The 16074-nt window shown below is 40.2% G+C and overlaps 1 protein-coding gene across 5 annotated transcripts in view; it reads right to left on the bottom strand.

Moving 5' to 3' along the window:
• Positions 1 to 501: 501 nt before the first annotated feature.
• Positions 502 to 16074, bottom strand: part of camk2g2 (calcium/calmodulin-dependent protein kinase (CaM kinase) II gamma 2) — a 66771-nt gene continuing 51198 nt past the window's right edge. For 4 of the 5 annotated variants that reach the window (XM_083898079.1, XM_083898081.1, XM_083898080.1 and 1 more), the window contains 6 exons: positions 13936 to 13980; positions 12103 to 12157; positions 6978 to 7053; positions 6699 to 6793; positions 5620 to 5870; positions 502 to 3991 (listed from right to left, as the gene is read on the bottom strand). In XM_083898079.1, the coding sequence (XP_083754205.1) occupies positions 5638 to 5870; positions 6699 to 6793; positions 6978 to 7053; positions 12103 to 12157; positions 13936 to 13980 (504 nt within the window). In that variant the 3' untranslated portion in view covers positions 502 to 3991; positions 5620 to 5637. The remainder of the gene's footprint in view (positions 3992 to 5619; positions 5871 to 6698; positions 6794 to 6977; positions 7054 to 12102; positions 12158 to 13935; positions 13981 to 16074) is intronic. The other variant, XM_083898083.1, reaches the window with a different exon arrangement.

Genomic DNA, 16074 nt, shown 5'->3' with positions numbered 1-16074 from the left:
AGTATGACTTTTTGTCAAATTTTCAACGACATACTAAAGTATGACTTTTTGTCAAATTTTGGACGACATACTAAAGTATAACTTTTTGTCAAATTTTGAACGACATACTAAAGTATGACTTTTTGTCAAATTTTGAACGACATACTAATGTATGACTTTTTTGTCAAATGTCACATACATAATGATTGTTCATATATTATTAAACAGTTAATTAATGCTGAAAAATGTACTAATTAAAATTAATTAAGGGACCCCATTGTAAAGTGTTGCCCAACACATGTTAAAAAAATGTGTTTTCAAAAGTGAAATGAGTAATTGTCTTATTATATCATAAAATAAGATCATCAAATAATATTTTCAAGCTGCAACAAAATTAAGGACACTGATCATTTTAATGCAATTTTTTTTTAAATTAATTACTCTTATTTTCCAACAAAGACAATTATGAAAAACAAACAGACACTGAATAGTTTAAATGTATGATTTTTATTAACGGTTTGGTCATGCAAAAAATCCAGCATCCAATCGAAACTCAGAGTAAAGACACATGTAGCCCCTTCAGTATTAGGTTACAATGCTATAAATCTACTTACAAAGGGTTCGGGTTACAAGCTAAGGCTTTTCTAACCTTTTATGCATTTTCATGGAAGATAACATCACTTAATTTCAACATCTCAGACAGACCCATTTTATAACCTTGAGGATGCAAGTAACATAGATTTCCATTTCTTTATCAAGTAAACAGTGAAAAATTACCAGAAAGTAGACATGCATATTTCCTCCACTTGTAAAACTGCATATATAGTGTTGCTGTTCAAGATTGTGGATTTGATTTTTCCCTTTTTCAACATTAGTTTTGAGCGTCGTTAAAATCTTTTGGTCCCCTCCCTTCAGTCACGTCCTGTTTTTGCCGAACATGTGGTAGACATTTGCCAAAGTATCTGAACGATGCAGTTCATTTTGGTTTCGCAAATATTTGCGTGTTTGAAACAAACTTTAATGAGGGGGAAAAAAAAGCATAAAGAAAACTGATTTCACTGTAAATTAGGTTTAGATTTGTTTCCTTTAATGGTGAGGATCTTATTTACAAGCCGTTGACTGCTGCTCTTCATTTATTCCAATAAAGATGTGTTGTGTTTTTAATCTTCACACTGAAAAGCACACATCTGACGACAGATATGCTTCTGTAAAATAACCAGCTGTTGCGTTTTCTTTTAAATCTACAGCTTTAATATCTGATTTACATTACTTTAATATTGTCACTTTGCAAGAGCAAATGTAAGGTTTTTATAAATGAGGTCCAATAGATATTTCTATAGAAGTGAAAACTGACTTTAGTGGTTACATTTTGTCATTTTATTAAGTTTAATCTTTATTTAAACAGCCTCTTTGTGATTGTGATGCAATTAAAACTGTATCTCCGTCCAAAAACTGTGGCAAACTGACTATAAAGCTGGTTCCCTCCCTTGCTATGACTCGTTGAGTTTGCCTTCATGTCACCCTTGAACTGAAACAAACCTATGACTTTGTGACGTCACAAACACACTCACAATAAAAGAACAGCATCGTCAGATCGGCGGTGGCATCGACAGAGAACAAACAGAACTACCGAGAGCCATAAAAAAAACACCACATAGTTTCAGTACTGCTTTTACAAATGCTGTCAAAAAGAAAAAAAAAAAGGGTTTTCACGGCCATGTGTCACAGCACTGAGAAGCGCAGGCGGCTGATACAGTAGGACAGTGTGCACACGATTCACAACATCTTTTGTTTTTGTTGTTTTTTTGTTAGAAGAATCTGCTGGACTGCATCAGAACACAAACAAAATGATATGTGATGATCTTTCTGCGTTTAGGTCACCATCGCCCACCAAGTGCACGAGTTACTATGGAGCAGCAGAGCACAGAGACGGGACAGACGGTAAGACGCATCCCACTGCTGATACAAAGTCACACACTCAAAACCTTTCTGCGACACAGTGAGGGGGGAGAAAAACTGTGCTGCAGAGTTAAACCACCGACACAAAGATGTGTTTTATCCTCCTTAGGGAAAGAATCTTTGATCCCATGTGCTTCTTTATACAAGGATGTGAATTCCAACACATATAGCCACACAAATTCAGTGTGTATTAATGTGAGGAATGTGAGGGAACAACTGGCACAGTGGGAAGAGGGAAAAAAAAAAAAAAAGTGTGTGGCAATATCAGTTCAACGCTTCAATTTGTATAGTTCTTGCTGTAACAAGTACTAAAAATATCAACATCAAAACACTAACAACTACATTTACAACAGAAACAGTGACAAAAGGGACTAAATCCATCAACTGCCATCATCAGCCCACGAGTCGACACAGCTCTCTTTCCCGTTCTACCTCGTTTGAGTCCAATCCCTCGGCCGCGTTCCATTTAGAACATGCTTTTTATAGAGCCAGGACTTCACACAGAAGTACAGCAAGCCAAAACGGACAATATACAGATTTTCAGAACAAGAGACAGGCATTAGGGTGACATCATCATCATCATCATCATCATCACACAATAATGGGAGCTATGGTACTAAGACAACAATGTAGCCTGGTACAGTGAGAGGCAGGAATGATGGAAGTAAGAGGGACAGAAGTAGGGAGGAGGGGAAGTTTTCTGGCGAGCGTAACCTGAAGTTGCAGAAAGGTTCATTCCCTCAGAAGAGCAAACACAACAGCATCGAGTCTCAAGTGTCTGTGCAGAAACAGTACAGGCCGTTAGATCAAAGAAATCATGCTTCACACCAAAAATACACTCAAACACATAGAAAACAAGAGGGTGTGTCTGAGCCTCTGTGATAGGTAGTTCATAAATGTGAGGAGCTTTAGGCTTTGACTGATGACGCCACCTAGTGAAGACTCCAAACACTGCAGGTTTGAGTGACGGAGAACTTCTGCAACTTCAGGATGAGCTGCCCTGGATGAAGCTGGACCCTAACCCTAAAGCTCAACCCACATGGGTTTGTGTGCGCGTGTGTGTGCGTGCATGGTGTGTATTTACACCCCTGGACCTTAAAGCAAAACAAAAAAAAAACACCCCCACACTCATGCATATGACGCCCCCCTACACCTGAAAGTAAATCACATTTCTCCTTTTCTCCAATATAAATATCTACTTGTACACAAATCTGTTAAATAAAAATCCCTGTGTTTATTATAAATGATTTTTCTTTTAACACAAAATACTTTAAAATACATAATTCCGGTGATAAAAATCAAACCGCTTAATAACACAATACAAAAAGTCCAAAAAATAAAAATAAAGGTCCCTTCAGTAACGTATCACATCGTCTAAAATGTGAGTACAGTTGCTCAAAACTGACACTTGAAATGGATGTTAAACTTTAATATTAAGTACATAATTAGGTACTCCCTTTCCCTTAAACCCTCACCAACACGTACGTGTGAAAACAAACAATACTTCTATTAAAGTGGACATTCTGCTGCTCAACAAAACATCGGAGATTTTTACACCCACCCACCTTCCGTTCCAAACAACGTGTGCGTGACGAGAACTTGTTTTCCTATATATATGTTTTTCTGTAACTTTTGAAAATATTTTAATACTTTTCCAGACAGAGCAAACAGAACTAATGGGGGCAGGGGGGGGGGAAATGAAGGCCATGAGAGAAAAGGACCAGGACAGCACCAGGACCGACTCCGTGTTGCCACCAGAAACATGCACCACCTGCAAGAGGGAGCTGACGTGAGCCGGGCTCCGTCATCATCTAGCTAGAGTTGGACTGGATCGGTGTTTGCCAGTCACACAGTCAAGCTTTTGATAAATACTTTTTTCATTTTTTTGGTGTTGTATTTATTTATTATTTATTTTTTTAAGTTGTAATATATTTTCCCTCTCGTGTGTTTTTTATACAACGTTCCAAGCAGCCTCTTCCCGGGCCAGGATCCAGGTACCAATCCAACCTCGGAGAATAAATGCTCCAGACAGACAGCTTCAGTTCAGGCAAAGCTGAAGAGGAAAGAATGAAGTGGTTAGTGTGTGAACTGACTTTAAGGGTCAGTTCATGTAGCATGAGAGTGATGTGTACTTTATTTGGCTGAACTGGCTCTTTAAAGCGGGCATATTATGCAAAATCAAACTTTTTTAAAAATCATTTTAATACTTATATTTGGGACTCTGGAGGTCGCTAAAAAACACAAAGAGTGCAGGCGAGGGCAATAGTATCCGGAAGAGCGGAAGTCCACGAAAAGATCTATTCTTGGCTGCACAGTGCAGCAGAGTTCTACACAAACTTCCAGACTCAGAGGATTTACGTGTCCAGTGGATACATTTTTATAAATTAAGGCAATGTGACGGCAAGAGTCTGCAAATGATGGCTTTTCCAAATGCTAACTGATGTTAGCTGCCGGAGCCTCAGTGATGGTGACGTAGTTTCCTGTGTCTCATTTGCATTTAAAGATATACTACTAAACAGAGCGTTCTGAACAGGGCTGTTTTGGCAGAGTGATTGAACTGCTGTGGTGCTTCATCCTTAAGGTATTTTGACCAAAGAATGTCACAGACATGTTCATCAGGACACCAGGGAACTAGGTTAACTTGGAGAAATAGGGTATAATGTGAGTCCTTTAAAATGTACATCCATCCATCCACATAGTTTTGGAAAATCCAATTATGTGCACTTTTTTCTACAAAATAGATCAGTATATCAACTTAATTTTACAATGCTTTGTCAGTAGTATAAGTCAGGATATCAAGCATCATGTGTGAATTTGTTTTTCTTCTCACAGATTAGCTGACACATTCAGGCCTGCATGAACTGTGTAGCAGAACATCTTTCTTTGAGTTCAGCACACATGTTAACTGATTAGAACAGTCTCACTGCACTTTCAAGTAAGTAAGTCGCTGTGCTTTTTTTGTCAGGATGTTTTGTCTCCACTAGTTTCAATCTCTACATTTGTTGAATATGTCACAACCACTTTCTGTACCCATTTTTCAGTAAAACCACTTTAATATTTGGAAGACTGGATGCAGTCACTAAGAGGTGCTGGCATTGAGTTGAGCACAGGAGTATTAAAAAGCATATTGTTTATGGCAAATTTTGAAGCAAACCCTATCGACAACGCCGTCAATCACTGCACACAAATCCAGTCACTCTACAGTTTGGTTTAACTCACCTCAGCACGGTTTGTAATGTAAACTCCAGTTTGCCAAAGTTTCCACTGCAGAACGCGTCGATGGGATGGTAGCATTTGCGTCAACCACGTAAACTGCTTTTACATCATACTAGTGTGACACAGTGTAGCAATAAAGGTTCACATTTCTGCCTTTCAGCATGGAGTGTACGTGTTCTCACCACCCGTGCGTAGGTTTTCTCTGGGTTCCTCCCAAAGTTCAAAAACATCCAGACTTGGGGATTAGGGGGGATTTGGGAAACTAAATTGACTGTAGGTATGACATTAAATGGCTGTTTGTTTCCGTGTGGCCCTGTGATGGACTGGCAATCTGTCCAGGGTGTACCCCCACATTTCGCCCTATGTCAGCTGGGATAAGCACCAGCGCCCTCCGGATTTTTAATCTGAACGATAACAAAATTGTGTTTTTGTTATCACTATACCAGTTGTGTATTTTCACCTCACCTGAGCCTGGGGTGCAGTTCACTGCAGTGGCGCCGCTGGTGCTCCCGAGCAGTGAAAGTGTACGTTGAGCCATTTGGCTTCGCGGCGATGCCACACGCGCGTCTCCTCTGACTGGCAGGAGCGCGGCCGGCCCTGGCCGTCCATGTACTGCGTCAGGCGGATGTAGGCGATGCAGGCGGCGTCCTCGCCAATCAGGTGGACGTGGGGGTTGAGGATGGTGGTGTGCACTGGCTTGCTGTTTTTACTCAGCACTGTAGGGAAGGACATGAGCAGAAGATTTTGTCAAAGCACCTTTAAAAAGTTCGACTTAAAGTCTAAATCTTTACTTTTCATTGCCTTGGAATAAAACTACTCAAGGCTACGGAGGCGTCCATCGTGCGCCAACATGATTTTACAGCTGTACGACTCTATCCACATCAATCCAATGTATAAAACAACAAAGATGAAAATAGCAGAGAGAGTGGGATGTTGAAGAATGCTGAATTGGGGTCCTCTCATGGCTACATTTCAAGAATGTTTTGTTATCAGACTCTGCCAAAGGACTGTTCCAGTGTGCAGGATGCTTCAAATTCTACAAAGAGCACAGAATTTTCATGGAGAATATTGTGTTACTTCATTGCAGACTATCATCTGTGCATGCATATGATTTTAAAGTGTGGAAAGCACTTTCTCAATGATGTCTTGACACACACTTGCTATCATGTTCCATTTATGCATTTCCAGAAAGTCTTGCCTCGTCTCTTTTGGAAGGGTCAACTTAAAAATGGAAAGAACCTTGACTTTGCATACAGGGTTCTGGTGATACAAAGGCCACCACAGTTCTCTGACACACTAGGTAAGTGAACAGAGGAGTCAGTTTGTTACTATCTGCAGACTCACCATTTGATGTCATTAATTATCACGCATCTTTAATTTCGATAAGTTCTATTTCAACCAAACAATCAACAGATTGACAAACTGTTGTTAGGTGCATCTCTATACAGATGTAAGGTGTGTCCATTGAATCAAAGACAATGAAAGAGAAAAACATGAAAACATCAGTAAAAATGTCCCAAAACTGAGGCAGAAACGATATTTACAATTGTCAAAGTAGAACTTGTGGAAGTCCATGCCCTCCACCAGGTTTCCAAGAGCTTCTGGCTCAAAAGAAGTGAGCCCAGGGTCACAGATTCTCCTGTCGGAAGTAAACAAATTTATTGAATGCGAATTTAACCTCAGTAAATGCTGCAGGGCAGATAATGTGCTAAACCTTAACATTTGGATATGGAGAGTTGAAATAATACACGTAGTTTACAGAATTCAGAGGTTGTGTGTTTTCAAAAAGGCCTTACACAGGGAGCCTGCATGTGCACACTTACGTGTATGCTTCGAAATCCCCATTGTTGATGGCTTCAATCAGCTGCTCTGTCATCTTTATTATCTCCTGTTTACGAGCTGAAAATGGCGAGACAGAAAGGAAAAGGTGGGGTTGAGGGGAGGGGGGGGGGGGGGAGACAACCAGGCGAGGTTAAGGATGATTTCTAAATTTGGAGTGTGAACATGCAAGTATCGCCTCTCATACTTTTCTCTGACTCACTGCCTGACGAGGCTCCAAACCCCTGACATTTAAAATAAGTTCATCGAATGTGCTTCGCCTGCGGTAATAACGACAGTGACATTTGAAGACAGCCCGTACTAAACACACCGCACTCTGCTCTCGGTGGTACATCCAGTGAACCCATAAATGTCTCCAGCTCAAATTAAGAAACAAGCAGTATCGTCTCCGATGTAACTCCTCGGAAAACAAACCTGATGTTTTTTTTGTCACATTTTAATTCCACCTAAAGTCGACCTAATTATTCAAATTCACAGGAAATCTCGAGATTGAGATAAGTGAATTAAAAGCATCACACCAGGAAAGCAAACACAGCAAACAAATTATATGAACACTCAGATTTGCTGCCTGTGGGGGGTGACAGATCGGACTGTGGTTCAGGATTGAGCTCTGACTCACTGACTGGACTGGTCTGAGCTACTGGGACTGTGGGGCAACACGCAGCCTCCTGCAGGTGAGCAGCACCATGATATCTGTGATATCACAGATATCAAGGAAATAAAGGATATTAAACCTTGATATCTGCCCACTAGTACTACTAGTAATAAATGCCTTATTAGTGCTACTATTGGGCATTTTGGAGCTAATAGTATGGTCCAGGAGGCTACTAACAGAGGCGATTCTAGAGTCTGTAGGGACCCTAAGCAAAAATTCCCAGGGGGCCCTTCCAACCAGGGTTCATCAACAAGATGTTATGAATAATCTGACACAAACGAAAAATGTATGAGTTCAAAATGTTTTTTTTTCCAAATTAATGAAATGAAATAACAGGGAAAAACCTAAACCGAAACTATAAATGTAAAGAACAATAAAATACTGTAAATAGCTTTTAAAACACTGTATAAACCTAGTTAAACCCTGTAAATCACTGAAAAAAACATATATAAACTGAGTAAAAAAGATATGCATTACACTGTAAATAATCCTCTTCATTTTCCAACTTGCAGAACGATAACTTCACACAGGTTAATGTGAGGTGGGGCCCCTTTAGGGAGGTTTCCTCTTGAGATGTCATTGCAAATCACCCATTGTTTTTTTAAGGGGGACGGGGAGGCGGCTGGTCACTGCACATTTCAGTAAAAACAGCCCTCAGGGGGCCCCCTATCAGCTCGGGGCCCCAAGCAGTTGCCTGCCTTGCCTGTTCACAAACTGCGCCTCTGGCTACTAATGACACATGCCTTGTAGTTTCAGCCTACTAGTGTTACTATTGCAGCACAGTAGTTTACTAGTAAGGTTTGATTGCGCACTAGTAGGCCAAAAGTAGCACAAGTAGTGGAAAAAGCGTTACTCTTAAGACACAGTCATTCTACTAGTTCAGCCTAGTAATTCTACTAGTGTGCCAAATTGTCTTACTAGTGAGGACAAAAAGCGTACGAGTACATGGACCTTAAGTCTGATATCAAGGATATTGAAAAAAAAACCCATCTTGACATAGCCAGGTGCAGTCATCACAGTCAAATAAAATGAACAGCAGCCCACGCAAATGCTATGTTTACAATCGCTGACTTGCCATTTACCATTAATTGTCCCACAAAACGAATATCAAACACCGACAATAGGAAAGTGAACATACAGTAGAGTCGTCATGCAGTACAAACTGGGCACCAGTAGATGGCAGCAGAGGAGGGATGTTTATGGAAAGGATAATTTACTATCAGTATGTCATTTTGCTTGTAGGGTAGATTTGTTGCATGATGTCTGTTATTGGGAATGAAAGGAAAAATGTGGTCACAGAGAGTTTACTGCTGCTGACTCACAGGTGGCTGCAAGGCTGAGGTAGTGCTGACTCTGACTCACACACAGGCAATGTGTCACCCCATCATAGTACGAGAGGATGTGCCCATACATGGTAGAAAACCATACGTTAATTTATCCATAATATCAGATCACATGAATGTTTAAATGTGAAGAAATGTTGAAAAAGGCCAACACAGGTTCCCTGAGTCTAAAGGAGGAGACAACTCTCCACAGACATTACATAAAAACAAGGGGAAGCAGCAAATCATGTTACTTGACACATTTACTTAATAAAGGCCAAAAATATCATTAAAATCTCCCAACACAAGCATATTTTTTTTTACCACAGTCATCAAGGTTCTGTCACACCACATGTACTTAGTTTGAAAGTATGGGAGTGAAAATAATTTGCACCATAAAAAAGGGAGTTCCACTGATAAAAACCATATATAAGTTAATCCTGCAACAACACATTTTTATGGCCATTAAGGGCAGAATAAATGCGATGTTAACAACAACAACGTGCCTCGTTTTAGGTCAACATGAAGCATGTGTGAGGGAGAGGAAGCAGCTGTGCTCTAAACAGCTCCAAGTGCAAGTTAGCGAGATGCATTTAAGAGACGCCAGAACTCGTGTGGTCACAGGAGACGCATCCAGGACGCATTTGATTTGAGTTTGTGATTTGGTGTTGTAATATCACATCTTTTGTTTACTGAAATCGTAGGGAGAGAGAGAGAGAAAGAGAGAGAGAGCACAGCTGCACCTTACCATAACCGAATATTGTGAGGATGAGTAAGTGCCAGTTTTAGTGCAGGCTTGCATTATCTTACTATGAATATATTTGGCTTCTGTGAGATGGGTTCTACCTGAATTTGCTGGTTCTATTTATGCCACAATATTTTAATGTTGGTCATAATGGTGGTAATTTGGCAGCTCAGTATTTTCTCAGCTGGTACTCAGTATAGAAATTATGTTTCTGGCCTGATCATTAATATACAGTTGTTTTTATCTTTTACCAACTCCTGCTTCTTCAGTTCTTTAACTTAATATGTTTGCTGAAAGGCTGCAAAACGTGTTCAACTACTAAATTAATGTTTTTGATATCGGTTTGAGCCTTTTTTCCTGATGGGAGAGACTCAGGACAGAAAGCCTCCTTCTTAAAATGTTAGTATTTAACAACCTGGGAATAACTCACCCACCTTGTTTTCTAGTGATCCTGCCTCCTAACACAGCTGTGCATAAAGCTTACAGGTGCAGGACTTCTGGTGCAGCTGCAGTGACTCTGACAGGTCACTTTCATGCAACAAACCAATCCAGTGCTTCATATTATATATAGAATTTCCCATCATGCACTTAGAATGAGCACACAGACTTTGCACGAGCTGCACTTTCTCTCACCCCGTCCTCGATTCCTCAACCTTCACACTTACCCGATGTCCCCCCCCCATGACATGTAGCCCATAAAACTACATGTAGCACATCTCTAACTGATTTTTTAATCTCTTTTAATCCAGATGGATCCTGGCATTTAAAGACTTTTTTACTTTTTATTCTTTGTCATTGTGAATTGTATGTTTTGGGTAACATCTACTGCACGTCTGTCCGTCCAGGGAGTGGATCCCTCACCTGAGGTTCTCCCTAAGGTTTCTACCTTTTTTCCCTGTTGTAAGGTTTTTTTCCCTGATAGTTTTTCCTTACACTGATCGAGGGTCTAAGGACAGAGGATGTTACCAACCCTGTGAAGTCCCGTGAGACAAACCATGTTTTGTAAACTGTGTGCTATACAAATACAATTGGATTGATTGCTTCATTGATATTAAAGGCTGGCTCTTGCACTCCGTCTTGCAGTATTATTTTAGAGAAGACAAGAGGAACATTACATTCATGAAACTCCAAGACTAAGAGACTGGTAAACCCGCAGAAAGCAGCTCAAGTGCCTGGATTAACTCTCCTGTGGAAAGCTGCAGGTAGATCTGTCCTAATTCATTCACCTGAAAACATTAGAGCTGCAGACAGCTAATTAAAGGCTCAAGAGGAGTGTGGCATTAATGCCTGCATACAACACACTCACAGTCACGACAACTGAAAAGAGACGCTCTGGTGTCCACATAGGGGAGACAACAGTGACCGTTACAAGCACCAAAATTCAACGGTTTCTATAGTTGAGCCGTTTCTGATTTGAATTGTGTAAGAGCAGCGTGTTCAACACAGCAGTTTTTATTACAACTGTACATTATGTACCATCAATCAGATTCTGATCCACAAAAAAGTAAACTAACACACTTTTAATGGCTTCACTTAGCGGACATCAGTGAACTAGTTGAGTCACCAATCTGTGTAAGACTGAGGGATCGAGAGGAAAACTATCTTGGTGGATGTGACTGACTGTAAATTCTTTGAAAGATCATTTTAGAAACTGCACTTGGTTTTGTCCTTGATCCTGTGATATATTGGTGGACGCTGTGTTTAATTCATTTGTTTTGTATGATGAGTTGTAGAAGTCTGTTTACGTTGTTGTGATCTGTGACACGTTTGGAAAAGGGATTTTTAAATCTTAATTAGGCTTTTTTTTTACCTGGTTAAATAAAACATAAAGGAGATAAAAAATAAAGTGCGAGTCCCCACTTAAGTCTGATTCATCAAGATTGAGTCAAATTTTAAGGGTATAATATGCAACATTTCAGCATTACTCATCTAAAAACACAAACTATTGTAAAATATTTTGGTAAGTAGTGTACTTACATTAGCCAAAATGTTTCTAACATTCTAGAAATCCACAGAACTCTGACCATGACCATGTCATCTGTTGTATACATCTCCCCTAACTTCAGAGGCAAACCCCACAATGAAAGTCAGAGAATGGGAATATTCAGTACTACAAGTAACCCTTTGTGCATCGACTCCTTTGCAAAAGCTTTTGATAAAACTCAAAGATAGTTTGAGTAAACGACCTTCTAACACAAGTCCAAGTTGAGCAAAGTTGGGGTCCTGAACTAGAGTATGACAGCACTACAGGGCAAAGACACCAGTTCACCTGAACCTTTATAGCCCACTTTAGTGGGAAAAGTATAGTTCTATGTCTCTATCTGATCTACAGATATAAAGTGAACAACAATAAAAGCATGCAGAGAAGGTGAAAGTTGGACAAGTACCTTTCCTACCTTTCATCTCCTCCTCTTCTGTGTTATTACAGCTCTCTGTTGAGCCCTGTCAAAGAGAAGGGGATGACACAGATGGACAGAGGAGTGGGTGGACAGAAACAAAGATGGATGGATAAAAGGAGAAAGAGAAATAGCAAGACAAATCATTTTTTTCAATTGCGACTCGGACTCGGGAGACTTCGGACACAAAGACGACTGGACGGACAGATGGACAGACGAGTGAATGACTCCCTCCCAGGAGCACAAACCAGCCAGGACATCAGTGAAGGAGAAGCACAAGTGAGCCACACGTGTCAAAGCAACAGAGTGTGTGAGCGTGTTTTATCATTAGTGTCTAAGTGTGTGTCAGTGTATGACCTCAGTGTGGTAAAAGTATTTGTTAGTAAAGAGAACATTAATATATGTACATAAGACAGAGCAAACAGACCAGTAGCTGGTTCAGGTTTTAGTCTGTGGAGACACAGTGTGTGTGTGTGTGAGGACGGTGCAGGATTTCCTCTTTTATATCAGCTTTGATCGTGAATGGATCCTGACAGAAGCACCAGCATAATGAATCACTAAATTGTAATGAACTTCTACGCCGTGTTCTGCCTCATATATCAATCATCAGGGCAACCAACCGCATGCCCGTTGATGCCTCCCATCAACTGGCCGAGGACCAATCGCAGCCCTTGCCGTCTCTGTTGTCCCTTGACGGAGTGACGGACACTTTAAAATAATTTTGTGCACCCGGCGACGTAGAGGGGTCTCCGTAACTGACGTAGAGCACTTCACGCAGGAGTATAAACTGGGCTTAAGACTGTTCAATCAGTCGGAGTTCAGATTCAGTAACTCATTTGTAATAAATCTCACCAAATCTGTCACATCAGTCAATCAAATCTTGGTGCCTGCGAGTGAGTGAGAGTGAAATGTTAAAGCAACAGGGTTGGAATTTATTTTAAAAGGTGTTTAAAATTTAAAAGACCAACCCTCAAATGTATCTAGGCTTGGGACACCAGGAGTACATGGGATACTTTGAAATAAACAAATGAAATAGAAAATGTGGTTTAACCCACAATGCAACAGCAAGAGCTCCTAATGACCAAATTACATTTGTAGGCTAGTTGGCGTCGATAAAATACTTTTTTCATTGCAATTTCTTCATTATAGAATAAAAGTCTATAACTGTAGTTCTACCGTTTTCTTGAGAAACCCATTTTCTATAATTGTATACATTAAGGACCCCACCAATCTACCTCCATGTATAACTCTAAATCTACTGCATTTTAGATTTATTTGATTATTTTTCATGTAATTCACTGAAACAACAATGATAATAACCCAATAAAACATTTAATGAACCACAGTTAACATTCTAAATATTTGAAGGAAGTAAGGGGTAATATTAATCTTTTTTGTGTTACCTTAACTCTGTGACTAAGGCGGGCGCCACATCTTATTTTTTTAAGCTTTAAATAAATATATATTTATATTGTACTTTTTTTTTTTATAAAACAAACCTTTAATGTAACACTTAAATTAAGTGTTTTTTCTTGAATGCTGCCGAGTCCTCTTTTTATTTTACAAATATAAATGACCTCAACAATCAAACCCTTGTAGAGCTTTGGTGCCACCCTCAGGGGGTCGGGCCCCCCCAGTTTTGAACCTCTGCTCTACAGTGAGACCATAATGACGGACACTGAATGTCAGCTACACTCTCTCTATTCAGGTGCTGTAGTAAAAGTTTTAGAATAACGAGAGAGAATCCTGCACCAGTTACCCCGTCACTGGCCGTGTTAGTAGAGGCTGTTTTTGTGGTGGCAGAAGCAGAAGTTAGCTGCTTACCTTGGTGCCGTCAGCTGGGTTGTGTACAACGGTTGTCTGGGCTTCCTGGGGGGAGGTAGACACACTTTACCATGCAGGGATGGGATGGGTGAAGGAGGGCATGAGGGAAGATGCCACGGAATATCACATACATACTCCACGAAGACAAACAGAGACACTAGTGCACACCCAAATACAAAAGCAAAGGAGATACAGTACAGAGGCTGTGGATCTTTAATGGTGGTTGAAGTCGACTGCATACGTCAAAGACCTCACTCTGTTCTCTACACCACTGTTTCCAGAATGAATGAAAACAGCATGACTAATATTCACCCGTCAGGGTCACGACTGAGGAGGAGCGTTCATGTCACCTAAAAGTTACCGTCAATATCCAAAGTCCAACTGGGAAATTCTCAAAAAGTAAATAAAAAGTGATGAATTAATGAACTCGGGGAGCGAGCACTCCAAAAACAACACCACGCGCTCACTTTACCATTTTATTACTTGCTATATTGGGATGAGAGCCTGAAAGGTGTCAGCGAAGAAATAAAGCTGTAAACTGAGGCTAAGATTTCTCTGTGTTTTGGGAGTTGTTGCTACCGCAAGTTCATAAGCTGCTGTCACTTTGAGATAGAGAGCAACACGTTTACTGACAGGAAGCAGAGCTGGATCCCAAACACTGACTTATCACCCGAGTTCCCACATTCATGCTAGACTCAAACGTAATTTAACCGATTCTGACATTTTTTCCTGCACCAGTTTTAATTAAAGATGATCCAATTTTTAAAAAGGTCATATTATCATTTAAATGCAGTGAGAAATCCCATTCGTTATCAGTGATGCTGGAAGTCATCATGTTGATAAAGACTTATTACTAGAACTGCACAATTTGGGGGAAATATCCAATAGCATGTTTTTCCTGTCAGATATTTCCATTGCTATTTCATCTGTGAGATTATATTTTTAATAGTTCAATATTTACTGTTTTACAGACATAAAACATGAACATTACCACATGACACCCTTAAAGAAATTAACTACTACTGTACATTTGAACGCAAAGAGGAGACTTTAAAGATGTGACAATTAAATTGTAGCCTTGTGTGATTTTAAGTTACGACCATGGCGTCATTGATTTCCATCGCATTTCATCCTACGTGCTGTAAACGCAGCATCAGGCATAAACTCGCCTCGTCCTCAGTCTTGACCCTTCCACATAAAACATTCAGCAACAAGCAAATCAGGATCATCCGACTACCACGGTGTTTGGAAAACAACCTGATCGCTCACACCCGTGATCCCGATCAACACTGGGCGCAACATCCAAGAAATACAGCCCTCAGAGGAACATGCAGCCCCTTTAATGACACTTTATGTTACAGGGAATTCAAACAGTGGATAATTATTTCACCACTTTAAACATTTAAGAGGCAACTACGTCTTTACTATTTTTTATGCAGTTTTGCTCAATGATTCACGTCCGATTTTGCAAGTTTGACTCAGAGCTCAAATATGTCTAGCCGTATAAAGCTCAGCACAAAGATCGGGGGGATTTACTCAAGCACTAAATTGCAATTTCAGAGCTGAAGGAAGCTTCACTCCAGCTCTGCTGCATATTGTATGAATCCCATTACATGTATGACGGCAGGGACTGCATCCTCTAACATCTGTCCACACCAGCTCATGTTTTACCCAGAAGTCCTCATCATTTACAATTCAGATAACGAGGAGATATTTGTAAAAGTGACTCTCATTAGGGATGCACTGATTCATCTGCTGCGCGTCAGTAATGACATATTCACCAGTTCACAGTCATCAGCAAATAAAAATAAATAAGAATTGAATACGAATTTGAAGGCTAAAAGGCTCTGAAACTATAGGTTATGTCATACATTTTTATGACTGACTTTGTGAGCAAGATATTGAGAGATTGAAACAGTTCAGTCGTTTTCTTTTACAATAACATTGGTGAAGAATCTCTTCAAGCAGTGGAGGTTCAAACCTTTGAGTTTTCAAGCTATGCCTTCGAAGAAATTGCAATAACCCTGCCCTACTTCAAAAGCAATGCAGCAACACTAAGGCGATACAGCTGAAAACACAAAGGAGTCACCACAATGTGGCTGAGCAGCAGCTGATTGAAGTGTCTGCTGTTGCTCTGCA

The sequence above is a fragment of the Microchirus variegatus genome (assembly GCF_963457635.1).
Source record: "Microchirus variegatus genome assembly, chromosome: 11".
Taxonomy (NCBI): domain Eukaryota; kingdom Metazoa; phylum Chordata; class Actinopteri; order Pleuronectiformes; family Soleidae; genus Microchirus; species Microchirus variegatus.
The sequence above is the reverse complement of the archived record's forward strand: the minus strand, read 5'-3'. Positions and strand labels throughout refer to the sequence as shown.